General features: G+C 41.5%; 1 protein-coding gene across 3 annotated transcripts in view; it reads left to right on the plus strand.

Moving 5' to 3' along the window:
• The first annotated feature begins 8287 nt into the window (after window positions 1–8287).
• The window catches only part of CRTAM (cytotoxic and regulatory T cell molecule), a 28099-nt gene continuing 14612 nt past the window's right edge, over window positions 8288–21774 (plus strand). For 2 of the 3 annotated variants that reach the window (XM_061146242.1, XM_061146250.1), the window contains exons 1-4: window positions 8288–8377; window positions 16020–16163; window positions 18997–19149; window positions 20880–21023. In XM_061146242.1, the coding sequence (XP_061002225.1) occupies window positions 8332–8377; window positions 16020–16163; window positions 18997–19149; window positions 20880–21023 (487 nt within the window). In that variant the 5' untranslated portion in view covers window positions 8288–8331. Of the gene's footprint in view, window positions 8378–8416; window positions 8488–16019; window positions 16164–18996; window positions 19150–20879; window positions 21024–21774 lie in introns of those variants that run through there. The other variant, XM_061146248.1, reaches the window with a different exon arrangement.

Genomic DNA, 21774 nt, shown 5'->3' on the forward strand with positions numbered 1-21774 from the left:
TTCTCGAGGCTACACGGCTGCTAGTGACAGGATCCAGGTGAAAAGTCAGGTCTGTCTGCCTCCTTCCCCCTCATCCCGCTAAGCTTTGCTGCTCCTAGGAAGCCCTTTTCTCAATCAATAACTAGCTACAGGGATTTTGCTAGCGATCCAGTGGTTAAGACTTCACCTGTAGGGGGTGCAAGTTTGATCCCTGGTCTGGGATCTAAGATCCCACATGCCTCGCGGGCAAAAGACCAAAACATAAAACAGAAACAATATTGCAATAAATTCAACAAAGACTTTAAAACTGGTCCACATCAACAAACTATTAAAAGAAAAATAACTAGTTGTAGAGGCTGCTGCTCTGGTTTAGAAACTCCCCAAGTGCTCTAAGTCAATGCCAGTGCTTGGAGAATCCGGATACAGCATGATAGGGCATCCCGTATCTGCTGGGAAATTCAGGTCACCTCGGGCCTGGCATTGGGAAAGGCCACAGATTTGTCACAGGAGCCATGAAAGGTCAAGAAGAAAGTTTAGCCCCCTCTTGTAATTGCAACAAAAACCCCAGAGACTTCTACACATGGGGAAATCCCCTGTCTTTTCTGACCCTTCAAATAGTCCATCTTTCACCTACTTGATAAATCTTTTCAGACTTTTTTTTTTTCTTCCTGACAACCTAGGTTGACCAGGATGATGATGTTTATGTCTCTCAAATCTGTCCCAACACCACAATCCTATCGAATGCTACTTCCTATGAGTACGAAAGCATACTACGGGGATTTCATAAAACGCAGATCAAAGAGACAAATGGGCTTTCAGCGCTGAGATCTCCCACATACAAAGTGGTCAGTAGACACTTTTCCATTAGAATATAATAGGTAGATGGTCACTCCTTGACCACTATGCTCCAACCTCACCCTTTCCCTCCACTCGCTAAGCGGCCACAACGTGCTACCTTCCCCTGCTGAGCCCTCTGTGGGTCGCAGGCTAAGGCGAGGGTGTTGAGAGTGGGAGGGATGATGCAAACCACAAGGCCATGTCACTCAGAGCCGGCCTTGCAGCACGTCCCCCACAGACCATTCGTCATCTCTGAGTCCACTGAACTATCGTGACATTTCTCAAGGTTGGCCACCGGTTGACAGCACATCCGGGGGTGAATACAGTTACATTCATCATCTTCCAGAGGACAATTTAAAGTAAGATCTTCTTTATTGCTCTGAAAAGCTGTAAGACAAACATCCTTTCAGGCTCAGAGAAAAAGAGCAGTGTTTCTATCTCAAGTGGAGGATTCAGTAATTTTTTTTCATTCACTCGCTTATTTGACAACCTATTTCAGATGCTGAGATGGAGATTTGTGTGCTGGGGTTTATAGCCGTGACCTCAGGACAACACTTGTGAAGGAAGCGGGATGAGGCAGAGAGAGATGCTGAGATGGGGTGCTGCGGCAACAAACGTCTCAGCGAACCCTGATCCTTCCTGAAGGGAGCTCTGGAGCTAGACCATTTCTCTTTAGAGTTGTTCCACCTGCAGGCCTTTCAGGTGGAAAGGGGAAAGGTGAAAGGCACAGGGCCTTTCAGCCCCTCTCAGGGGCCCCTTGGAGGAGGTAATGTCTTGGATAAAATGGTTCTCCCCACTGGAGGCAATGCTCAGAGAAGGACCCGGCTGACATGTCCCAGCCTCTGGGGAATGGAGGGAGAATCTGGGGAGCTCTCCTGAGTGTACACTCCAGGTGCCAACTAAGAACCAGCATTTACTTTAACACCTCTTGCTAACCTTGAACTTTTTCTGTAAATTGGAAAATTATCACAAAAGGCCAATGTGGTTCCTCTTATTTTAAAGTTTTGCTACAACTGATTCAATTTAATAATCAATTATTTAGCTCTATCCCGTGGTAAACAAACCAGGAGTCCATCTACAGGTGAGTGGGCAAACTGGTAAATTCATATCATGAACTACTACCCAGCCATAGAAAGGAATGAACCCTCTCACATTATTTTGAGATGAACAGTGACAGAAAGCAGATCAGTAGCTGCTGAAGAGGGGAGAGAGAGAGGGACAAGAGAGAGGATTACAACAGGCAGGAGGAAACTTTTGGGGGTGCTGGATATGTTCACTGTTTTGATAGTGATGATGATTTAATGGGTGTATGCAAATGCCAACATTTATCAAATTGTCCACTTTAAATATATACAATTAATTACGTCAATTATATCTCAATAAAACTGTGTAAAAGATATCTATGATCTTTGACTAAACAACAAAGCTACAGTAATCAGAACAGTGTACTGTTTTGATCTGTACTGGCACATGGATAGATGAAACAAAACAGAAAGCTCAGAAATAAACCCACACACTTATAGCCAATTAATATATGATAAAGAATGCAAGAATATACAATGGAGAAAAGACAGTCTCTTCAATAAGTGACACTGGAAAAACTGGACAGCTACATCAAAAGAATGAAATTAGAACATTCTCTAATATCATATACAGAAATAAACTCAAAGTGGGGGAAGAAAGACCTAAATGTAAGACCAGATACTATAAAACTCTTAGAGGAAAACATAAGCAGAACACTCGTTGACATAAATGGCAAAAATATTTTTTGGATCCATCTCCTAGAGTAATGAAAATAAAAGTAAAAATAAACAAAAAAGACACACACACACAAAAATAAAAATAAATAAAAAAATAAAATAAACAAATGGGACCCAATTAAACTTAAAAGTTTTGCAACAGTAAAGCAAATCATTCAAAAAAGAAAAGACAACCTATGACCTGGAAGGAAATACTTGCAAATGATGCAGCCAACAAAGGATTGTTTTCCAAAATATATCAATACAAAAGCTCATACAGCTCAATATCTAAAAAACAAACAACACAATCAAAAACTGGGTAGAAGACATAAACAGACATTTCTTCAAAGAAGACCTACAGGGAGACAACAGGCACATGAAAAGATGCTCAGTATTGCTAATTATCAGAGAAGACAAATCACCGCACAGGGGTCAGAACAGCCATCGTCAGAAAGTTGACAAATAATAAATGCTAGACAGATTGTAGAGAAAAGGCAACCCTTCCATACTGTTGTTGGGAATGCAAACTGATGCAGCCACTATGGAGAAAAGTATGGAAGTTCCTTTAAAAAAAACTAAAAATAGAGCTACCATATGATCCTGCAATCCCACTCCTGGGCGTGTATCGGGAGAAAATAATGGTTCAAAAGGACACATGTACCCCAGTGTTCACTGCAGCACTGTTTACAACAGCCAAGACAAGGACACAACCCAAATGTCCATTGATAGATGAATGGACAAGATCCAGTATGATAAAAAGAAACTATCATGGGGGCAAAGAACGTGGAGAATTGATTTTCCCCTCCCTGGGGGAATGGACGAGAACAACAGCTAACTCATATGGTATTTACTGTGCGTGCTCAGTTGTGTCCAACTCTTTGTGACCCCATGGACTGTAGCCCACAAGACTCCTCTGTCCATGGGATTTCTCAGGCAAGAATACTGGAGTGGGTTGCCATTTCCTCCACCAGGGGATCTTCCTGGCCCAGGGACTGAATCCATAACTCCTGCATTAGTAGGCAGATTCTTCACCACTATTCCACTCACTGTGTGTACTCAGCCGCTTCAGTCACATCCAATTCTTTTGCAACCCTATGGACTGCAGCCTGCCAGGCTTCTGTCCATGGGATTCTCCAGGCAAGACTCCTGGAGTGGGTTGCCAGGCCCTCCTCCAGGGGAGCTTCCTGACCCAGGGATTGAACACACTTCTCTTACGTCATCTGCGTTGGCAGGCGGGTTCTTTACCACTAGCGCCACCTGGGAAACTCTACACATCCTTTAATTCTCACATCAACCAAGGGAGTGAGTGCTGTCATTCTACCCATTTCACAGATAAGACAACTTTAGGCTTTGATTCCAGAAAGATGGTTCCAGAGTCCATATTCTTAAACACTAATTACTATCCCTCTTTGAGAAATGCTGGATCAATCTGGGCCTCAGAAGACAAATAGAATCTCCTCAGAAAAAGAAGGTCAGTTTAAGCGAATAGGGTAGTGTGAACTACAACACAGTGTAAACTGTGACTATGAAAATGTGCTGCATGCTTGAACTAGGACAAGAATTTTCTATGGGTACATTTGGGGCCAGGGTGGAAAAGAAGGCTGAAACAGTAGATTGGGGCCAGAGTGTGAATGGCCTCGAATGACCTGCTAAAGAATTTGTACTATAGCCTTCAGGCAAAAGGAAGCCGCTAAAAGCTTCAGAGCAGAAGAATAATATCAAATTTGTGTTTTGAAAGAGAATGAAGACGTGCCTACTTGCCTACCGTGAAACAAACACCTGGCAAATTTCCTGTGTCTCCATTCTCAAACAAGAGACCATTTGATTCATGAATATTGTACTAAAACCACGTTACATCAACAGATTTGGGACAAACTGTGCTGCAGATTTAGGTTTCAATCTCAGAACTTCTTTTTTTAAGATAGGGGAAGATTTTTTAATCAAAACACAAAAAGCACCAATCATAAAAAGAAAAAGTGACAAACTGGACTACATTAAAACTAAGGACCAGGACACCGCGCTGCCACAGCAGGGAGCACAGATTCAGTTCCTGGTTGGGGAATTAAGGGCCCACATGATGCAAAGTGTAGCCAAAACAGAGAGAGAGGCTTTTAAGAGAGTAAAAAGGTAAGCCACACACATGGAAAAGGTATTTCCAACACCTGTAACTGACAAAGGGCTTATTTCTAGAACATGCAAAGAAGTTCCATCCATTAAAAAGGAAGACAATCTTATAAAGAAAATGGGGGAAAGGCTTGAATGAATACTTCACAAAAAGGTTACCCAGGTGACTATTAAACATAGAAAAGCTGTCAACCTCAGTCAGTCAGTTCAGTCACTCAGTTGTGTCCGACTCTTTGCGACCCCATGAATTGCAGCACGCCAGGCCTCCCTGTCCATCACCAATTCCCGGAGTTTACTCAAACTCACGTCCATCGAGTCGGTGATGCCATCCAGCTGTCTCATTCTCTGTCATCCCCTTCTCCCTCTGCCCCTAATCCCTCCCAGCATCAGGGTCTTTTCCAAGGACATCAGGAAAATACAAATTAAAATTACAATAAAACAAAGAGCTGAGATGAAATGACAAGCATGGGTGACAAGGTGGAATAAAGACCCCCACGGGCTGCTGGTGGGAGAGTACATTAACAGAACTTTAAGCAGACACATAATTCCTAGAAAAGTACCCAAACAAAAGGTATATGCTTGAGCTCCAAGGGCCATGACAAAAATGTTGAGAGCTTTACTCTCAGCAACTCCGAAACTGGAAACAGCTGTAAGTGTCCACAAAAGAATAGACAAAAGTGATAAATTTATAAACTAGAACATTCTACAGTAATGAAAATGAGAGTACTATATCTACATGCAAGAGTATGAATAAGTCTCAAAAACATAATATTGAATGAAAGAAGCCAAACACAGAAGAACACATTATGATTCCATTTACATAAATTTCAAACACAGGCAAAACCATTTTTACAGTGAAAAAGTAAAGATATTATTTATCTTTGATTATCTTTGGGGGAGGCAGGGAGGGTCTGATTACAAGAGGGCTTCTGGGGTCCTTTGTTGTTGCTTAGTCACTGAGTCATGTTCGAATCTTTGCGACCCCATGGACTGTAGCCTGCCCCGCTCCTTTGTCCCTGGGAGTCTCCAGGCAAGAATATTGGAGTGGGTTGCCATTTCCTTCTCCAGGGGATTTTTCTGACTGGATCGAACCCATGTATCCTGCACAGGCAGGCAGATTCTTTACCACTGAGCCACCTGGGAAGCCCTAGCAATGTTCTATTTTTTGACCTGGGTTATGGTTATTCTCCGGTCACCTGAGTCTTACATTCATTAAGTTATTTCTACCCAATTTCCCACATTTTTACTGAATAGAAAATTAGAGAAAACCATGATTAAAAAAGAGAGAAGCAAAGTGACCCTTCTCCGGGTCCTGAATTTAGTTCCGAAGAGGTCAAAGCTTTTTTTCCACCAGCTTAAAATGAGAACTTCCATGATGACACTTTTACTTTTGTTTCTTGTCTGTAATTTTTTTTTTTTTTACCTCCTCTTAAATACATTCAAGTTAAATGACAAGCTCAAGATCTGAAAAATCAAGCATTAACTAAGTCCAGACTGCTTCTGGCTTTATGAGAGCACATCTGACACCATTGTGTCATAAGGAAAAGTAAAGCCTTTTCTTCTTGTGCTTTGACAGGAAGGTTAGAAAATTCTATAGGGAATAGCATGCTTCTAGGTGAAAACAAGCCTGAGAAACTACTAACTAGCCACAGGCAACTCACACCTTTGAAGGGAGGCCCTAAAACACCTTACAGCACTTCCCCTGGGCTTCCTTAATGGGAGCAGATCAAGCGTCACTCCAAAGCAGAGACAAGATATTAGCAGGAAAACCAAATGCTCAGAGCGCCCTGGAGCCGGAAAAAGAAAAACTTGAAGTTCCTGGAGGGAATCTTATGGCGGGAGTCGGGGGCGGGGGCGGTGGGGGAATCAGACCAAATACTCAGCAGTCTAGGTTTGTACTCTCAATTCTGCCACTGACTGTGTCACCTCAACCGAATCCTTCAATTCTCTATTTTGAAAAGTGGTACAGTGCAACCTGAGCACCGAAGAACTGCTGCTTTCGAATTGTGGTACTAGAGAAGACTCTTGAGAATCCTTTGGACAGCAAGGAGATCAAACTGGTCAATCCTAAAGGAAATCAACCCTAAATACTCATTGGAAGGATTGATGCTGAAGCTCCAGTACTTAGGCCACCTGATGCAAAGAGCTGAATCATTGGAAAAGACCCTGATGCTGGGAAAGATTGAGGGCAAAAGAAGAGGAGGAGGGAGGCAGAGGATGAGATGGTTGGATAGCATCACTGACTCAGTGGGCATGAACTTGGGCAAACTCTGGGAGACAGTGAGGGACAGGGAAGCCTAGTGTGCTGCAGTCCATGGGGTCACAAAGAGTCGGGCACGACGCAGCAACTGAATAACAACAATGCGACCTACTGATCCCCCACTTCTAGAAGCAAGTCCATACATTTCAGTATATTCAACAAGGAGAACCTTCGATGGCCCTTGTCACACCAGCTGGTGGCAGAGACGGGGCTATTTCCCACATCTCTTGGTTTCAATTCCAGAAAACTCTCACCATCAGTGCTGCTCACACTTGCCTTCTGGTACCTGGAGACCTTGCTAAACATACCAGCAGCTACTCACTCTAATGAAATTCTCATTAATCAGTCTGGAGTGGACCCTACCAGTCTGCATTTCTTAGCTACAGGGCCCAAGGCATTTAAATCCTCAAACAATTTGAGAAACTGGACATTATACCCTGCTAAACTCTACAAGGAAACTCAATTTTCTCTCTTTGTATTCTCTATCTGTTAAATTAGGGAAAATATTTGAAAGACATTTTTGATGGATATAATGTTCCCTACCCAAACTATCAATACATTTAAGAATGTTAACATTAATTTCAACTAGAACCAGTAAATATTATTTCCTTTAACAGTTCTCTAAACATTGAAGACTAACCTATTTTCTAAACTTAAGTCTATTTGTACTGTGAAGTGTGTCCCTGAAAAAATGAAATAAAGTCTACCTCAATTTGTCCAGTTAATGAGAATCAAATGCCAAAACTCCATATTGTCACCCCCACTAGATCATTTTCTCCTCAAACACAAGGCTTTATCTTTCATATCTGATCATATCTTAGATAAGTACTGAACAAGATGGCTAGGTACAGATGGTGGATGAATGATGGGAGGAGAGGGTGAATGGATACATAGACTTTTTAAATGAGTAAATATATTAATTAGTGAATTCTGCCCCCTGATAACTATAGGAAATTGTTGCCAGAGTTAGAAATATATTCACAAGGGTTCAGCAAAACTTGTCTGATTTTAACTGTTTAATAAACTAGAAAAGTGAAAAGAAGCTGACATCACTACACAGGAACCTTTTCATTTCTCTCCCACCTCCTCTCTCTCCAAAAGCCCTCCAACTCGTTGACTTATAAGGACTACCCACGTGCGGTAGAAAGATCTGTGCCACCAACACATCACTCACCCCTCTCCACCATCGGGGTGACACATGTGGTCCCCTAAGTGTTCCACCTGGAGGTATTTTGAGGGCAGCTAACAAAGAGGGGGCTTCCAGAGCCAATGGAGGAGGTGTGACATGAGGTCACAGAGCCACTGCCTCCCCCTCTCAAGAGAAACCACTCTGCTCTATTTATTTCAGAATCCAGAGGAAGTCGACAAAGGGTGACAACAGCGGAGCACAGCATGTGGTGGAGAGTTTGCAGCTTGCTGGCGTGGTTCCCCTTACAAGGTAAGGACTCGGAGCGCGTGTCTTTTTGATGCTCGGTTGACCTAATGTTTGGGCACATCTATCAGTCAGTCTACTGCTCTCAGAGAGGACTGACTGCAGAAGCAACTCAGGTAAACTTCTCACTTTCCACGTAAATCTCTCAGCTTCCACTACGATTACACACTGGAGGGATGTTACAGGATTAATTGACTCTCGTGTTCAATTGCTAAAGGGTCTATAGAAAGGGTCATTGTCGTGTATGTCTCCGTGGAATCTGTGTTATGGCAAAGTGTAACTAACAAGTTTACTGTCTTTTAAGTTGAAAGAGCATCAGTTTGGCATTTTAAAACCTTTTTATTCTTTGGTCTTACTGTACAGCACAGGGAATGCTGCTCAAAGTTATGTGGCAGCCTGGATTGGAGAGGGGTTTTGGGGGAATGGATACATGTATATGTATGTCTGAGTTCCTTTGCTGTCCTTTGCTGAAACTATCACAACATTGCTAATTGGCTATACTCCAATACAAAATAAAAGGTTAAAAAAAACTCCTTGTTGCATAAGCCTGAGCAAAATAATTTCTCTGAAACAGTTTCTACATCCTGATATTAAAATGATAACGATGTTTGATCTACCAAACCCTATTGTTATAAGGATCAAATTTCAATTGTAAAAGTACTTTGAAAATGGCAAAATGCTAGACCACCCTTAATTAGTTCAGAAATCATGATTCCAGTGAAAACTTTGTGCTTATATTTTGAGTCACTTTACATTTCCTTATTATTTGCAAATGTGATTTTGGATGCTTAATTCTTATGTTGCATTATGAACATTAAAGAAAGATACATAGTTCTTCTTAGCACAGGTTAAATCATTCCTACCCCAAAGTGGGGGCAGGATGTATTGTCCCTGAATCTCTGATTGCAACTTGTATCATTTTCTTGCAAAGAAAATCACACATAAACAGGGCTGCTTGCTTCTTGGATGCTTGTTTTCAAATACCGAATCTATAGTTACCTTCCAAGTGAAGCATCTCTCCTTCTAAATCTTCCTTCTCCCTAGAACTGCATCTGGAGAATGTTATCTTTTAAAACTAGATTTCCTTATGGCTACCAAAGGGGAAAGGGAGGGGGATGAATGAATTAGGAGTTCGGGATTAACTTATTCACACTACTTTATATAAAACGGATAATCAACAAGGACCTACTGTAGAACATAGAGAACTCTACTCAATATTCTGTAATAACCTATGGGGGAAAGAATCTGAAAAATATGTGTAACTGAATCACTCTGCTGTACACCTTAAACCAACATAACATTGTAAATCAAGTATACTCTAATACAAAATAAAAATTAAATTAAAAAAAGGCTAGATTTCCTATTTTACACAGTACTCCTGTTTCTTACTTTATACACTTCAATTAGCGCTCTCGTGTTTGGTCCCTGTACCCTGAGGCACTTAACAAAGATTCAATTTTGGTAATAAATAAGTTTCTTCAATAAGTGGCTTGAAGAAGAGCTAACACTTTCATAAAAAGTACATGTAAGTGGCTAAAATTAGAATGCTTTCTATTATTTCAAAATTTAAAGCCTTTAACTGACCTTCACTTTTTCAGTGAGTCATTTCCTTTCAAAAATACCTCACAAAAATAATGTTTTAAATAAAAACTACAACAATCATGCTCTAAAGTAAACCTAAGATAAGTCTTTTAGAATATAAATTACCCAAGTACTGTTTATGAAGAAAGGGGAGTAAAAGTATTTATTGCATCATGCACAGTGCTGGGTAACTTATGTTAATTTCATTTATCCTAGCAAAAAAAAAAGAGAGGTATTCATATCCCTAATTTATATATGATAAAATTGAGGTTACAAGAAGTTAGATAACCTGCTAGTAACTAACAATGTAAATGTCAGTAAAGCACATAGTAAAAGTACCATCTCAAGAAAGTTTTCAGGGAGAGTGTATGAATTGGATTGTGATAGAAAATATGTTTCTTGATGTGGTTCAAAAGTTTGAAGGCCAGTGATTTGCACAATATGGAAGATTCATTGTTGAAAAATCCTCAACTGAAAACTCATCCAAGGGGGCCGTGCAGAGGGCATCTAGGGTCAGGGTATTAGAACCAGGTGCCCACTGTGTGCTGTGCATTCAGTCCCTCAGTCGTGACTGACTCCCTACAAGCCTGTGGACTGCAGCCACCAGGCTCCTGTGTCTGTGGGATTCTCCAGGCTAGAATACTGAAGGGGGTTACCATGCCCTCCTCCAGGAGATCTTCCCAACCCGGGGATCGAACCTGGGCCTGCCTGTGTCTCCTGCATTGCAGGTGGATTCTTCACCCACTGAGCCACCTGGGAAGCCCACTCTAACCTAATCTTACTCATGCCCATCAGGGTCTCAAACAGGATAGGAGCTGACCATGCTGCTTTCTTATCAGCAAAAAGGCAACATAAATTGCCAGCTGTTTTTAGCTAATTGAATTATGGGAAGATCATGACACCTTCTTTTATTGCACAACTTCAATGGGCGCCAAAAACTTACAGACCTCCCCCCCCCCAAAAAAAAGACCTATAATCTTGGAACCTGCTGTCTTTTCAGGATTCCTACTGGCAGCTCCTAGGGTGGGTCAAACACAGTAAGAATGGAGAATTTTTCAAAATTCATCCCATTTTCCTATATTGTGGATGATGAAAACCCACCAATTTGCACCCTCTATTCTGGTTGTTTCATGGAGAGTAGGATGCAAGGAACACTCCAGTTGGAGATGGAGTGAGGTCCTCTCAATACTTCCTTTGACCAGGAAAGTCATCCATTTACCGACATGTTGAGACAGATTCTTTAAAGCTATACTGGAGATCATTTAATTTTGACAAAGTTTGATTCATTTTCACACATAATTTTCTCTACTGAGTCTATCTAAAGAATAATGATGTCTTTTTATAATGATCTGAATCCAAGCATGTTTTGCCTGCTGACCTCAAAAGAGGAACACAAATAAGGCTCTGATTTGAGACTTAACTCATTGTGTGTCTCTGATTCTAACTTAGCTCCAGGCTTTATTATTTAACATAAAGTGAGCACCCTATTAATATATTTATTAGTGAATATATACATTTACTCATATTTAGCCACTGATTGAACAAATACTTAAAATCTGAGATTTTGCTCAGTCCTGGGAATACAAACAACTTTTGTCCGAGGAGTTTGTAATCTATCCACAAGAGACATACTCGTAACTGAAAAAGTGGTGTGTGAAGTGCTGTAAGAGAGATCTACTTGAAGCCTTTGGGAATCTGGAGGAGAGAGGAGGCCCCTGAAGGGGAGAGAGAGGCGAAAGGCCAGTTGAGTTGGGCAGGTTCGACGAAAGTGGTGTAATTTGACTTGAGTCTTGAAGGAGCTAAGAAAGGCATTCGAGGCTGAGAACAGCATGGACAAAGGCAAAGCATCTTCTTGAGTCCAAAATTTACGGAGTTTGCAGGCGGCCATTTACATGGGGCACCTGAAAGGGAGTATCAGCAAATAAAACTGGAGAAGATAGAGGGTCCGATTATCTGAAACACTGGCCTGATTCATATAGGCAGTGGGAGCCACAGAAAATATTCTAATGAAGGGATCGATTGAATTTGTATATTTTATATGTAATTTTTTTTTTAAGAATCTGAGTTTTTATTTTATTTTTAATTTTTGGCTGAACTGCAAAATCCCACAGCTTGTGGGATGTGGGATCTTAGTTCCCTGACCAGAGATCAAGCTTGGGCCCCTGGTAGTGAGTGTGCAGAGACCTAACCACTGGACCACCAGGGAATTTCCTTTAATTGTAATGCTGAAGCAGATAAAAATAAGTTAGTAATAAAAGTAAGTTAGAGGGAGCAGAGGCTAGAAGGAGGTTACTGCAATGGTCCAAGAAAAAAAACAATGGAGGCAGTGATAGTGAAAAAGAAAAAGAGGAATGAATTGATTCAAGAGATGTTTTGGAGAGGGAAGAGGCTGGGGTGCCTCTCAGATACCTGACATGCTTGTGATGACAGTGATGACTACAAAGAAATGCTGGGATGGAGCAGGTGGTTATGTGTTAGGTAGGTGTGGAGCACAGAACAGTACAGATGACGGGTTCCAACTGGACGTGCTGAATTCAGGGTCCCTGAAGAACAGACTGGCTCTGTCCTGGGGTTTTAAAATTGGTTGCAATTCAATAATTGGGCTACTAAGAAAAAGAATCTTTTCCTTTCTTCAGTCTGCCATGATGACCTATAGTAGGGCAGATACACTGCAACTCCCCAAACCTTGGGAAAAACCAAGGACTCTTAGGAACTGTGCAAATTTTATCTCCAGGTGCTCTGGTAGGTGGTTATGACTCCTGCTTGCCCTTCAGCTTCAGAGTCAGTCATGTGCGCTTTGGTGTGAAGCTATTCCACTACTAGGACAATTGGCTCACGAGATGGGGGGTGGAGATGATGGTGAAGGTCATAGGTTCCCTTTCCACATATAAACCAACCACACAGACACACTCTGTAGCCTTAGACTTAACTAGTGACCTCATAACACATGGCGGTGCATGGATGGATGAACCCAGTCACGGAGATAACGACCAAGCCCAGAAGCCAATAATCCACTCAATAAACATGACCTACCAGTAGTAAGTGGTGACCTCCTAGGAAAGACACCACAGTGATTCATTGCCAAGCTCAGGATGTCCAGCATTTAGGAGTCACATCAGAGAACTCTGAAGACTGACAGAGAACTAGCAAATAGGCACAGGGCACTTGCTGTCTACGCTAGAAATGCTAAGGTGAATAAGGATATAATATAAATGTTTTTAGAGCCTGCAGGGGAGGAAGTGGTGAGCTAAGAAGATACCCCACACCCAACCCCTCTGACAAAGGTGAAAGTTTGACTCTAAACTTGGGTGAAAAAAAGATTTTAAAGACAAGTTCCACTGTAGTTTTCAACAGCAGCAAGAGCATCATGGGGAACTTTTTTCTTAGAAGATGTGGCATCAAAACTTAGGAACCACTGTCCTTCTCTTCTACTCTTTGACATGACTTAGACACGTTAGCCAATATTTTTAAGTACCGCAGCTGAAGCAGTGTGGTGCAGTGGCTTCTCACTGAGCTAGTCTTCCTTTCTACAATGATTTCCTGTCTCTGAATCAAACATGGGGTCTACATGACAACACTGCAAGAGAAACAGGCTTAGGAAGCCAAATGCAAGGCTAGGAGCCAAGAGCAGAGGAAATGACTGGTATTCTAAGCCTCAGATGCAGTCCTTTCCATCTGGAACTCGGTACCTCTTCTTGTGGTCAGCAGCCTGACCCTGACATCTCAACAGCAAGAGCAGACACTCATCTTGGGAGATAGAATTCTTTGCCATATGCTAAAACACCATTCTACATTTTCATACAATTTTTAAGACACTGTAAGGATTAAATGACATGATTTAATTCATAAGCATGCATTCTCAAGAAAAAGACAATGATATATACACCTTTAAAATGGGAGACATTTATCCATAAACAGAGTGCACATAAATCTTGCCTCTCCCTTCTCCCCCAGTGTGGGCTTCCTGTCTAGACAATCATTTTATCAAAGGTAAGAACATTGGCAAAGCCTCTGAGTGTCAACTTCTTGCCTGAAGGATGAAATCAGGGGATGTTGCTTAATACTAGTCTTTATCCTATCCATAAATATCATATATTTATGTAGTAACTTTCCTCCTCTCTCTCAATATTCTTATGAACAACAGGAGAGCAAAGATAGCTATCCATTGCCTGTATTACAGTGTCATCATGAAAGCTAGCATTAGACCATTACTTTCCAAGCTTATGCTGTGATTGTTTCTGTTAAGAAAGAATTGTAGAGCACAGTCACTGCCCTCTTGAAGCTTCAATCTGTGGGAAGCAAGATCATGCACAAGGGCTCGAGATAAAGCAAGAATCATACAACGGGATGATACAGTACAAGTTGGTCTAGATTCAGATTCTTGGCTCTAAAGTTGCTTCCCCTTAGAAGAAATTCCATTATCATTTCAATGCATCTCTACTAATATTATCCTTATTACCCAATCATGGGTTGATTTTATAGATGAGAATATTTCCAAATGACCTACCTAAGCAGAATTCTGGCCTATGCCTCAATGGTTTTTTTGAAAACAATCTCTTTTTATTGAATCCTTGTTGTTCATTATAGTATTGGCTGATGATATGAGTATTTTTCCATCAGAACTCAAGGTAACTCTTTTCCCATGAAAGTCAATATGAATACAATACAATAATTTTGGGTGATTATTGCTGGAGGCTAGGTTGAAATTAATGACCTCAAAATGGAACAAACTAAAAAGTCTGTAACAATTAATTCCCAGAGCTCTTCAATGTGCTTTTCCTAATACTTGAAATTTATCACAAGGAAATAAAGTCATTTCTTTTTCCTTTTTTTTAACAGCTAAGATGATACAGTAAAACTCATTACATTTGCTATTCATATTTTATAACCCCATGGTATTCTTCTGTTTATAGACATGTCTTGTACTTTCATTGATAGGAACTGTTTCATCCTCAGGAAAAAGAATTCTTTAATTTTAAAGTTGAAAAATAACAAATGGCAATAAATGTGCCAAATCAGCAGTAAAGCCAATTTATTCTTCTATCAATTTCTTTTTTGGGAGGATAACTTTGCAGCTGCTTAGAACTATTGTTTCTCATTCTCTGGGGGTTATGATTTGGGGAAATTACAGACTCTTACATGTGCCCGGGGAAAGCACTGCTGTGGAATATTAAATCAGAAGAGATCCAAGAACATCCACCCTCTGGTGGAGAAGCTCTTCCACCCCAGGGACTTACCTACTCCCCAGGAAGAGCAGCTCCATAATTCACAATAGCCCCAGAGGACATAACATTCTTAGAATCTGAGACACCCCCCACCTCTGCCACCAACTGTTCTTGAAGACATGAGTCAGCCCTTTTATAAACAGAGGCCAGAAAGGCCAAATCTTCTGGGGTCTCATCACTTAGGTAGTCTGACCCAGTTATATAAGCATGGGCTTAGAAGCCCACAGACCTAGGCACCAGTGCCACCTTGAGGACCTCTGTGACCTTGGACCTCTACTCCCTCATCATCAAGTGAGCAAAATCACTCTTCCTTTAGAGCAGGGACACCCAACCTCTGGGATCTAATGCCTGATGGTTTGAGGTGGAGCTGATGTAATAATAATAGAGTGCACAATATTGTAATGCGCCTGAATCATCCTGAAACCATTGCCCCTGCCTCCATGGAAAAATTGTCTTCCACGAAACCAGCCCCTGGTGCCAAAAAGGTTGGGAACTGCTACTTTAGAGCGTTAGTTTGAAAGTTGAGTTCAATATCGGTAACATGGAAGACACAATTTCCAGCATGTGGCAAGGCAAGTGCCTCACAGATGTTCAGCTTTCCTTTCATCAAAACCCAACCCACTTCATTCATACTCCTTCGGGAGACATCTTGATTGCTCTAGCACACTGCTTCCCTCCTCTCCTTGCAGTTTTTGGTGTGGACTTTAGGTTCTGTTTCTCTAACAAATGTATACAAATGACCAAATGATGAACGAGGCTGCCTCAAGTCTAAGCCCTTGCCTCAATTCAGTTGCAGTGTGGCCCATGCCAGTCTGACGGTCCCCAATTCTCTTCCTCCACAGAGGCCTTTCGGACCCACCACATGGAAACTGTCCCCATAGAGGAAGGCCAGACGCTCACTCTAAACTGTACCGTTTCTCAGGAGACCACCTCTCTGCAGTGGCTGGCCCCCTCGGGCTTCACCATTTTCTTCAATGAACAACCTGGTAAGTGAAGAAGAAAGAAACCACCGCCAGACCTCAACCTGACGGACTTTCCAGACAGACAGGCTGGTGGGCCAAAAAGTCAGCATGAGTCACCCCAATGGTGGGCTTGGCCCCACCTACTGTGAGATGTAAATCGCACCCAGGAGCCTGTGTTTTACACACGGCTGCTTTTTTTCTGGCAGGAAGTCTGAAATGGAAACCCCACCAGCATGGCTGGTAAAGGGGGCTCAAATGACAAAGCCCGTTTCCGCCATCCCACCTAACCCCCAGGTCACTTTTTGACTCTTAATGACCACGAAACCACCCACAGCACAATGATAGACGGCAGCAGACAGACAGATGGGGGGCCCATGGTCCTCGGGCAGCCAACACGTCACCCCACTTCTACAGACAGGAGCTCCGTTTTCCACCTGAGCAACCCAGAGTCACACATCAAGGCCCACCCCAAGCTGGCTCCCCTTCTCCCAACGGTCTTAACAAAAACTCAGGATCACTGAGCAATAGGAATTGATCGCACGTTTTACTCTGAAAAGGACAGCAGCCTTCCTCTCTCACAAACACGCACTGAGTCCTAGATGCCTAAGATGAGAGGGAACTCTTTTTCCCTCCAATTTTATTACAATATAATTGACATATAACATTGTATTGGTTTAATGTGTACCATATAATGTTTTGATATATGTAAAAATTGGAAAAGAATACCACAATAAGTTTAGCTAATATCTGTCACCTCACGTGGTCACAGCTTTTTTTTTTTTCCTTGTGGGAAGGGATTTTTTAAAATCTATTTAGTTCGTCTCTTTGGGAAGTATTTTATGAAACCCTTCTTTATAATGAGACAATTTTTTTAAACTCTGGATTTTTAAAGTTTTTTTTTTTTTTAATGTGGACCATTTTAAAAGTCTTTATTGAATTTGTTTCAATATTGCTTCTGTTTTTATCATTTGGTTTTTTGACCCCAAGGCATGTGGGATTTTAGCTTCCTGACCAGGGATCGAATCTGTATCCACTGCATTGGAGGGCAAAATCTTAACCACTGGACCACCAGGGATGTCCTGATAATGAGACCATTTTATACCTCCATTTAATACTCCTAATTACCAAATGCTTAGAAAAGTATCCAACACAGCAAATTTCATTCTGCTTTGTAAAAGCAGACCCTCTAGAAAAACTTGATGTGCTTTAGAAAATATGATTAAACATTGATAGGCTCACTGTAAAATAACTGAATATATTATTTTAAGCTAAACCAACTAGATTCCAATACAATAAGTACATATTAATCGATAAAAGTTGAGGGGAAACCTTTAAGGAGAGAGAATTCTGTTAAATAATGCTTTCTGTTGCTTTGTTTTGGTTAAACTGGGCTTCCCAGTGGCTCAGCAGTAAAGAATCCATCTGCCAATGCAGGAGATGCAAGTTCAGTCCCTGGGTTGGGACGATCCCCTGGAGAAAGCTATAGCAACCCACTCCAGTATTCTTGCCTGGGAAATTCTACAGACAGAGGAGCCTGGCGGGCTATGGTCCATGCAGTCACAAAGAGTCGGACACGACCGAGTAAATAACAAGAATAATACTGGGAGAAGATGGACATTCTCAAATGCCCTGATCTAGCGTATTGGTTCTCTCTCAAGGGTATATTTTTGCCCTCCAGAGCATATTTGGCAATGTGATAGTTTTGGTTGTTATAACCAAGGAAAGGCATGGGGATCTGGACTCTAGTGAGAGAGGCCAGAGACACTGCTAAACACTGCATAATGCAGAGTGTAGCCCCCCGTACCCCCAATCAACAGAGAATTATGGATTCAAATGTCAGTAGTGCTGAGGCTGAGAACACCTGGATTCCAGCCCAGGTAACATCAGTGTCCCAGGACACCATAACCATTATTTCAGATGAGAAACAACCTTCCTTGGTCAGCCAACTGAGGTTTAACTATTTTAGGCTTGTTCACATTATAAATCTTAACATTAGAAAAAAAAGAAACAAAGAAAACCACTCATTTCAGGAGCCTGATTCGTTAAGGGACCTTTGACTTGAGATGGAAATCCCAGATCAAGACAGAATCAAAAGGAATACTTGCTGTTGGCTAGAACTTTCTGGAACTGTGGGAGGTTTTATGTTCTTGTGGGTTTTTTGTTTTTTTTTTTTTTTTTGCTTTGTTGTTGCTTTTGTTTATTTTTGCCATTCCCTAAACATTTGAAAGTACTACATACTCTTTGGGAAACTTCAAATAATAATGAAGTTTTCTTCTAAAAATATCTCAGTTATTCACTGTCATATGAAATTGTAAGAACAGTAGATATTTTACAGCTTTGTCATCAAATCAATTTGACAACTATTTTTGTTCCAATCTTATTCATATAACTACAAAATTTAAATAGTGATAATTATGGATAGCTTTCCAATAGTTTTTTTAAAATTTAATTGGAGTATAATTGCATCACAATGCTGTGTATGACAAGACAGAGAAGTGGATTTCTAAGACAAATTACACTGGGGTATTTACATAATGTAAAAAAAAAATTATTTAACATCCTCCTGCCACCTGAACCCTTTGCCAGCCCAGGGTTCATAACTTCCTACCAGCATAAATAAAACAAACTGCTTATTTCACCTAGTATCAAAACACGTTATTTCCTAAACTAACTTTGAACTATTGAGAAGTCTCCAGCTGGTAACACTAGAATCTGGAAGGCAGTTCAGTCAAAGATGCGACATCCATCCCCTTAAAGTGTGATAATCAAAAGCTATTCCTGTGAAAAATCCATCCACTGAGAGTCTGCATTCATCTGATACCTCTCCTTATAACAACTCTTGTTCCCTCTTGTACAGCTCTAAAAAGTTCCAGATACCAGCTTCTTCATCACTCCTCCGATCAGCTCTCCATCAGCGTGCTGAATGTAACACAGCATGATGAAGGCGTGTACAAGTGTCTGCACTACGGCAAGTCCGTGAGAACAAAGGAAGTGAAAGTGATCGTGTTAGGTAGGTGCCTGAAAGCCAGTAAACCCAGCCTGGGAGCAGTACACTTAGGAATGGGGTTTATCATTTTTAAGCTCAATATTATAATTAAAAAGTGTTGCCTGCAGCAAGGCATTTCCTGGCACCTCTGCCATCTTCGTTGAGAGAAAAAGAAAGGAGCAGTTTGAGTGGCAAGTCCCAGACTAAATGTGAGTTTGTGAAAATCGTCTTTGGCATCAACTAAATTTTCTCTGCAGGGAACTAAAAGGAAAGAGAATTCGTACTGGCTGAACTGTGACTCTGTGCCAGGCACTGTGCTGGGCTGCAAGGAAACAAAGATGAATTAGGCACAATCTCTGCCCACAAGGAGTTTGCACACTTGTTCAGGAAGGCGAAACACATACACACATCTAGCGGAAACTTCTGACAGCATATCCTAAGATAGAATATATTCAGATGTAACTCTGCTGGACATTCGGCTCACACCCTCTGCAAAACAAGTTCCTCTCTTCTGTTGGGGGATGGGGTTGGGAGGCTTGGCTAGGAAGTGACAGCTGGAACTTGCTCAGTTCTGCAGATGGTCCTTTGTGTTCAGTGTTAAGTCTTAGTATCTTGACTTTTTTGCTTGTAGCAGAACAGATCAATTTAAAACATTGCTTTTTATTGATCTCTAAATACCATAATTCTACATATCACACAAGGATTTCCTAAGACTCCTCTTCTTGCATTAGTTGAGTGTGGTACCTGCCATAAAGTAAAGGCACAGTGACAAAGTCTCTGGGAAGGAGTGGCTCCCTAGGGGTTCTGAGAAGCAATGAGACTCAGCTTTGGGGTCACCTTTCCCTCATGTTGCTGGTCACCCTCAACATCACTCTGGGTCAGGCCAGGTCTGTGCTCTACTGGGGCTCTCAGAACACCTCTCAGAACACCCCATGCCTACCTCTGTCATTGCACCTGACACGTGATCTTTCAGTGAACAGTTTAGGGGGCTGCTTCTATCACCATGCCCCTCTTTGAGGGGCCTCATCTTTCCCACATCTGTATTGCCAGCATCTGGTACATACTTGGAAGTGACTTCATAATGTCTTAATGGCAGACGGATGAGTAAATAGACGTTAAAGGGTCCCATTCTGTACCCCACAGTGTGAGGTAGAACAGAGAAGATGACATAAGCCTATCTGAAAAAACTTTCCTGGACAGAAGTAAAAAGAAATCAGGCTGATGGGCCCTTTAGAGAAATGCCTCTTTGATGGGCGGAGGGGACAGAAGTAACTTATACTGAGGTGAGTCCTATACTCACGAAAGTTTAGAGCTCAAACAGCCAACTCATAAACCAACTCCTTCATGTCTCAGACAAGGAAACTGATACACCAAGAGGTTGTGGGACTTACCCAAGTTCTTACAAATAGTTGGTGACAGAGATGGGACCAGAATTCCAGCTTCTATTCCTCACCTAGTGTTTTACCACTCAAATGCACTCATCTATAAAATTTAAGAATTACTCTTGTAACACAGTCTGCTTGGGAATTTCCAGAGACTAATCACACACTGGGTGACAAATATTCTGATAACAGCCAGTGTAGCTTTACAAGTACATAAAAGCCCCTTAACTATATTCTGAGAAAGGTCAAATGAAAAAATATGCCGTTATTTAGACCATCCCCTACAATGATCCCTACAGATTATTAGGCTCTGTGCTTTGCTGAGATATGTAGACCAGCTAATTAAGCACAGAAAAATCAATTTTCTTCTAGCAACTCCTGTCATGCCAACCCTGCAAGTTTCAGTTATCAAAACGCACAATGGAGAAGAACACGTCATTATGAAATGCTCCACCGTGAGAACCAAGCCCCCTCCACGGATAACCTGGCTTTTAGGGGATGGCATGGAGCTCTATGGTAAGTGAAGAAACCATTCTCTTTTCTCCTTTGTTTTCCTTCCTATTTATATTTTTAAGGAATTTTTTCAATGTTCTGGCACCCTCTGGTGGCAGAAAGTGCCAGAAAACCCCATTCAATATTTCATCCATCCTTTTCCAGACAAATTAGCCTTATTAACCAGTCGATACTATGCCTTATTCTTGAAAGCCTCAACACAAACAGCATGGTTACATGCTTTTGTTTAAAACAAGGCAGTAACCTAAAATGGTACATGTATTAAATATTATGGTTTCATAGACTCAATGGTCATGAGTTTGAGCAAACTCTGAGAGATAGTGAAGGACAGGGAAGCCTCGCATGCTGCAGTCCATGGGGTCACAGGGTCAGACACAACTGAGTGACTGAACAACAACAACAAAGGCTTTGTAAAATTTCATTTTATGAAGGGCGGGAGAGGATAAGATGGTTGCAGAGCATCACTGATTCAATGGACATGAACGTGGGCAAACTCTGGAAGATCGTGAGAGACAGGGAGGACTGACAGGCTGCAGTCCATGGGGTTGCAAAGAGTCAGACACAACCCAGTGACTCAACAACAACGACAAAATTTCATAAAAGGCATAATATAGCTATTACCTGTACCTCCAAGCATAAACTTTCTATCAGACACAGAATTGAAAATATGTTTAGGACTTCCCTGGTGGTTCAGCGGCGAAGACTCTGTGCTCCCAATGCTGGGGGTCCAGGGTTCAATCCCTAATCAGGGAAC

Source organism: Dama dama, chromosome 1, assembly GCF_033118175.1.
Source record: "Dama dama isolate Ldn47 chromosome 1, ASM3311817v1, whole genome shotgun sequence".
Lineage (NCBI taxonomy): Eukaryota > Metazoa > Chordata > Mammalia > Artiodactyla > Cervidae > Dama > Dama dama.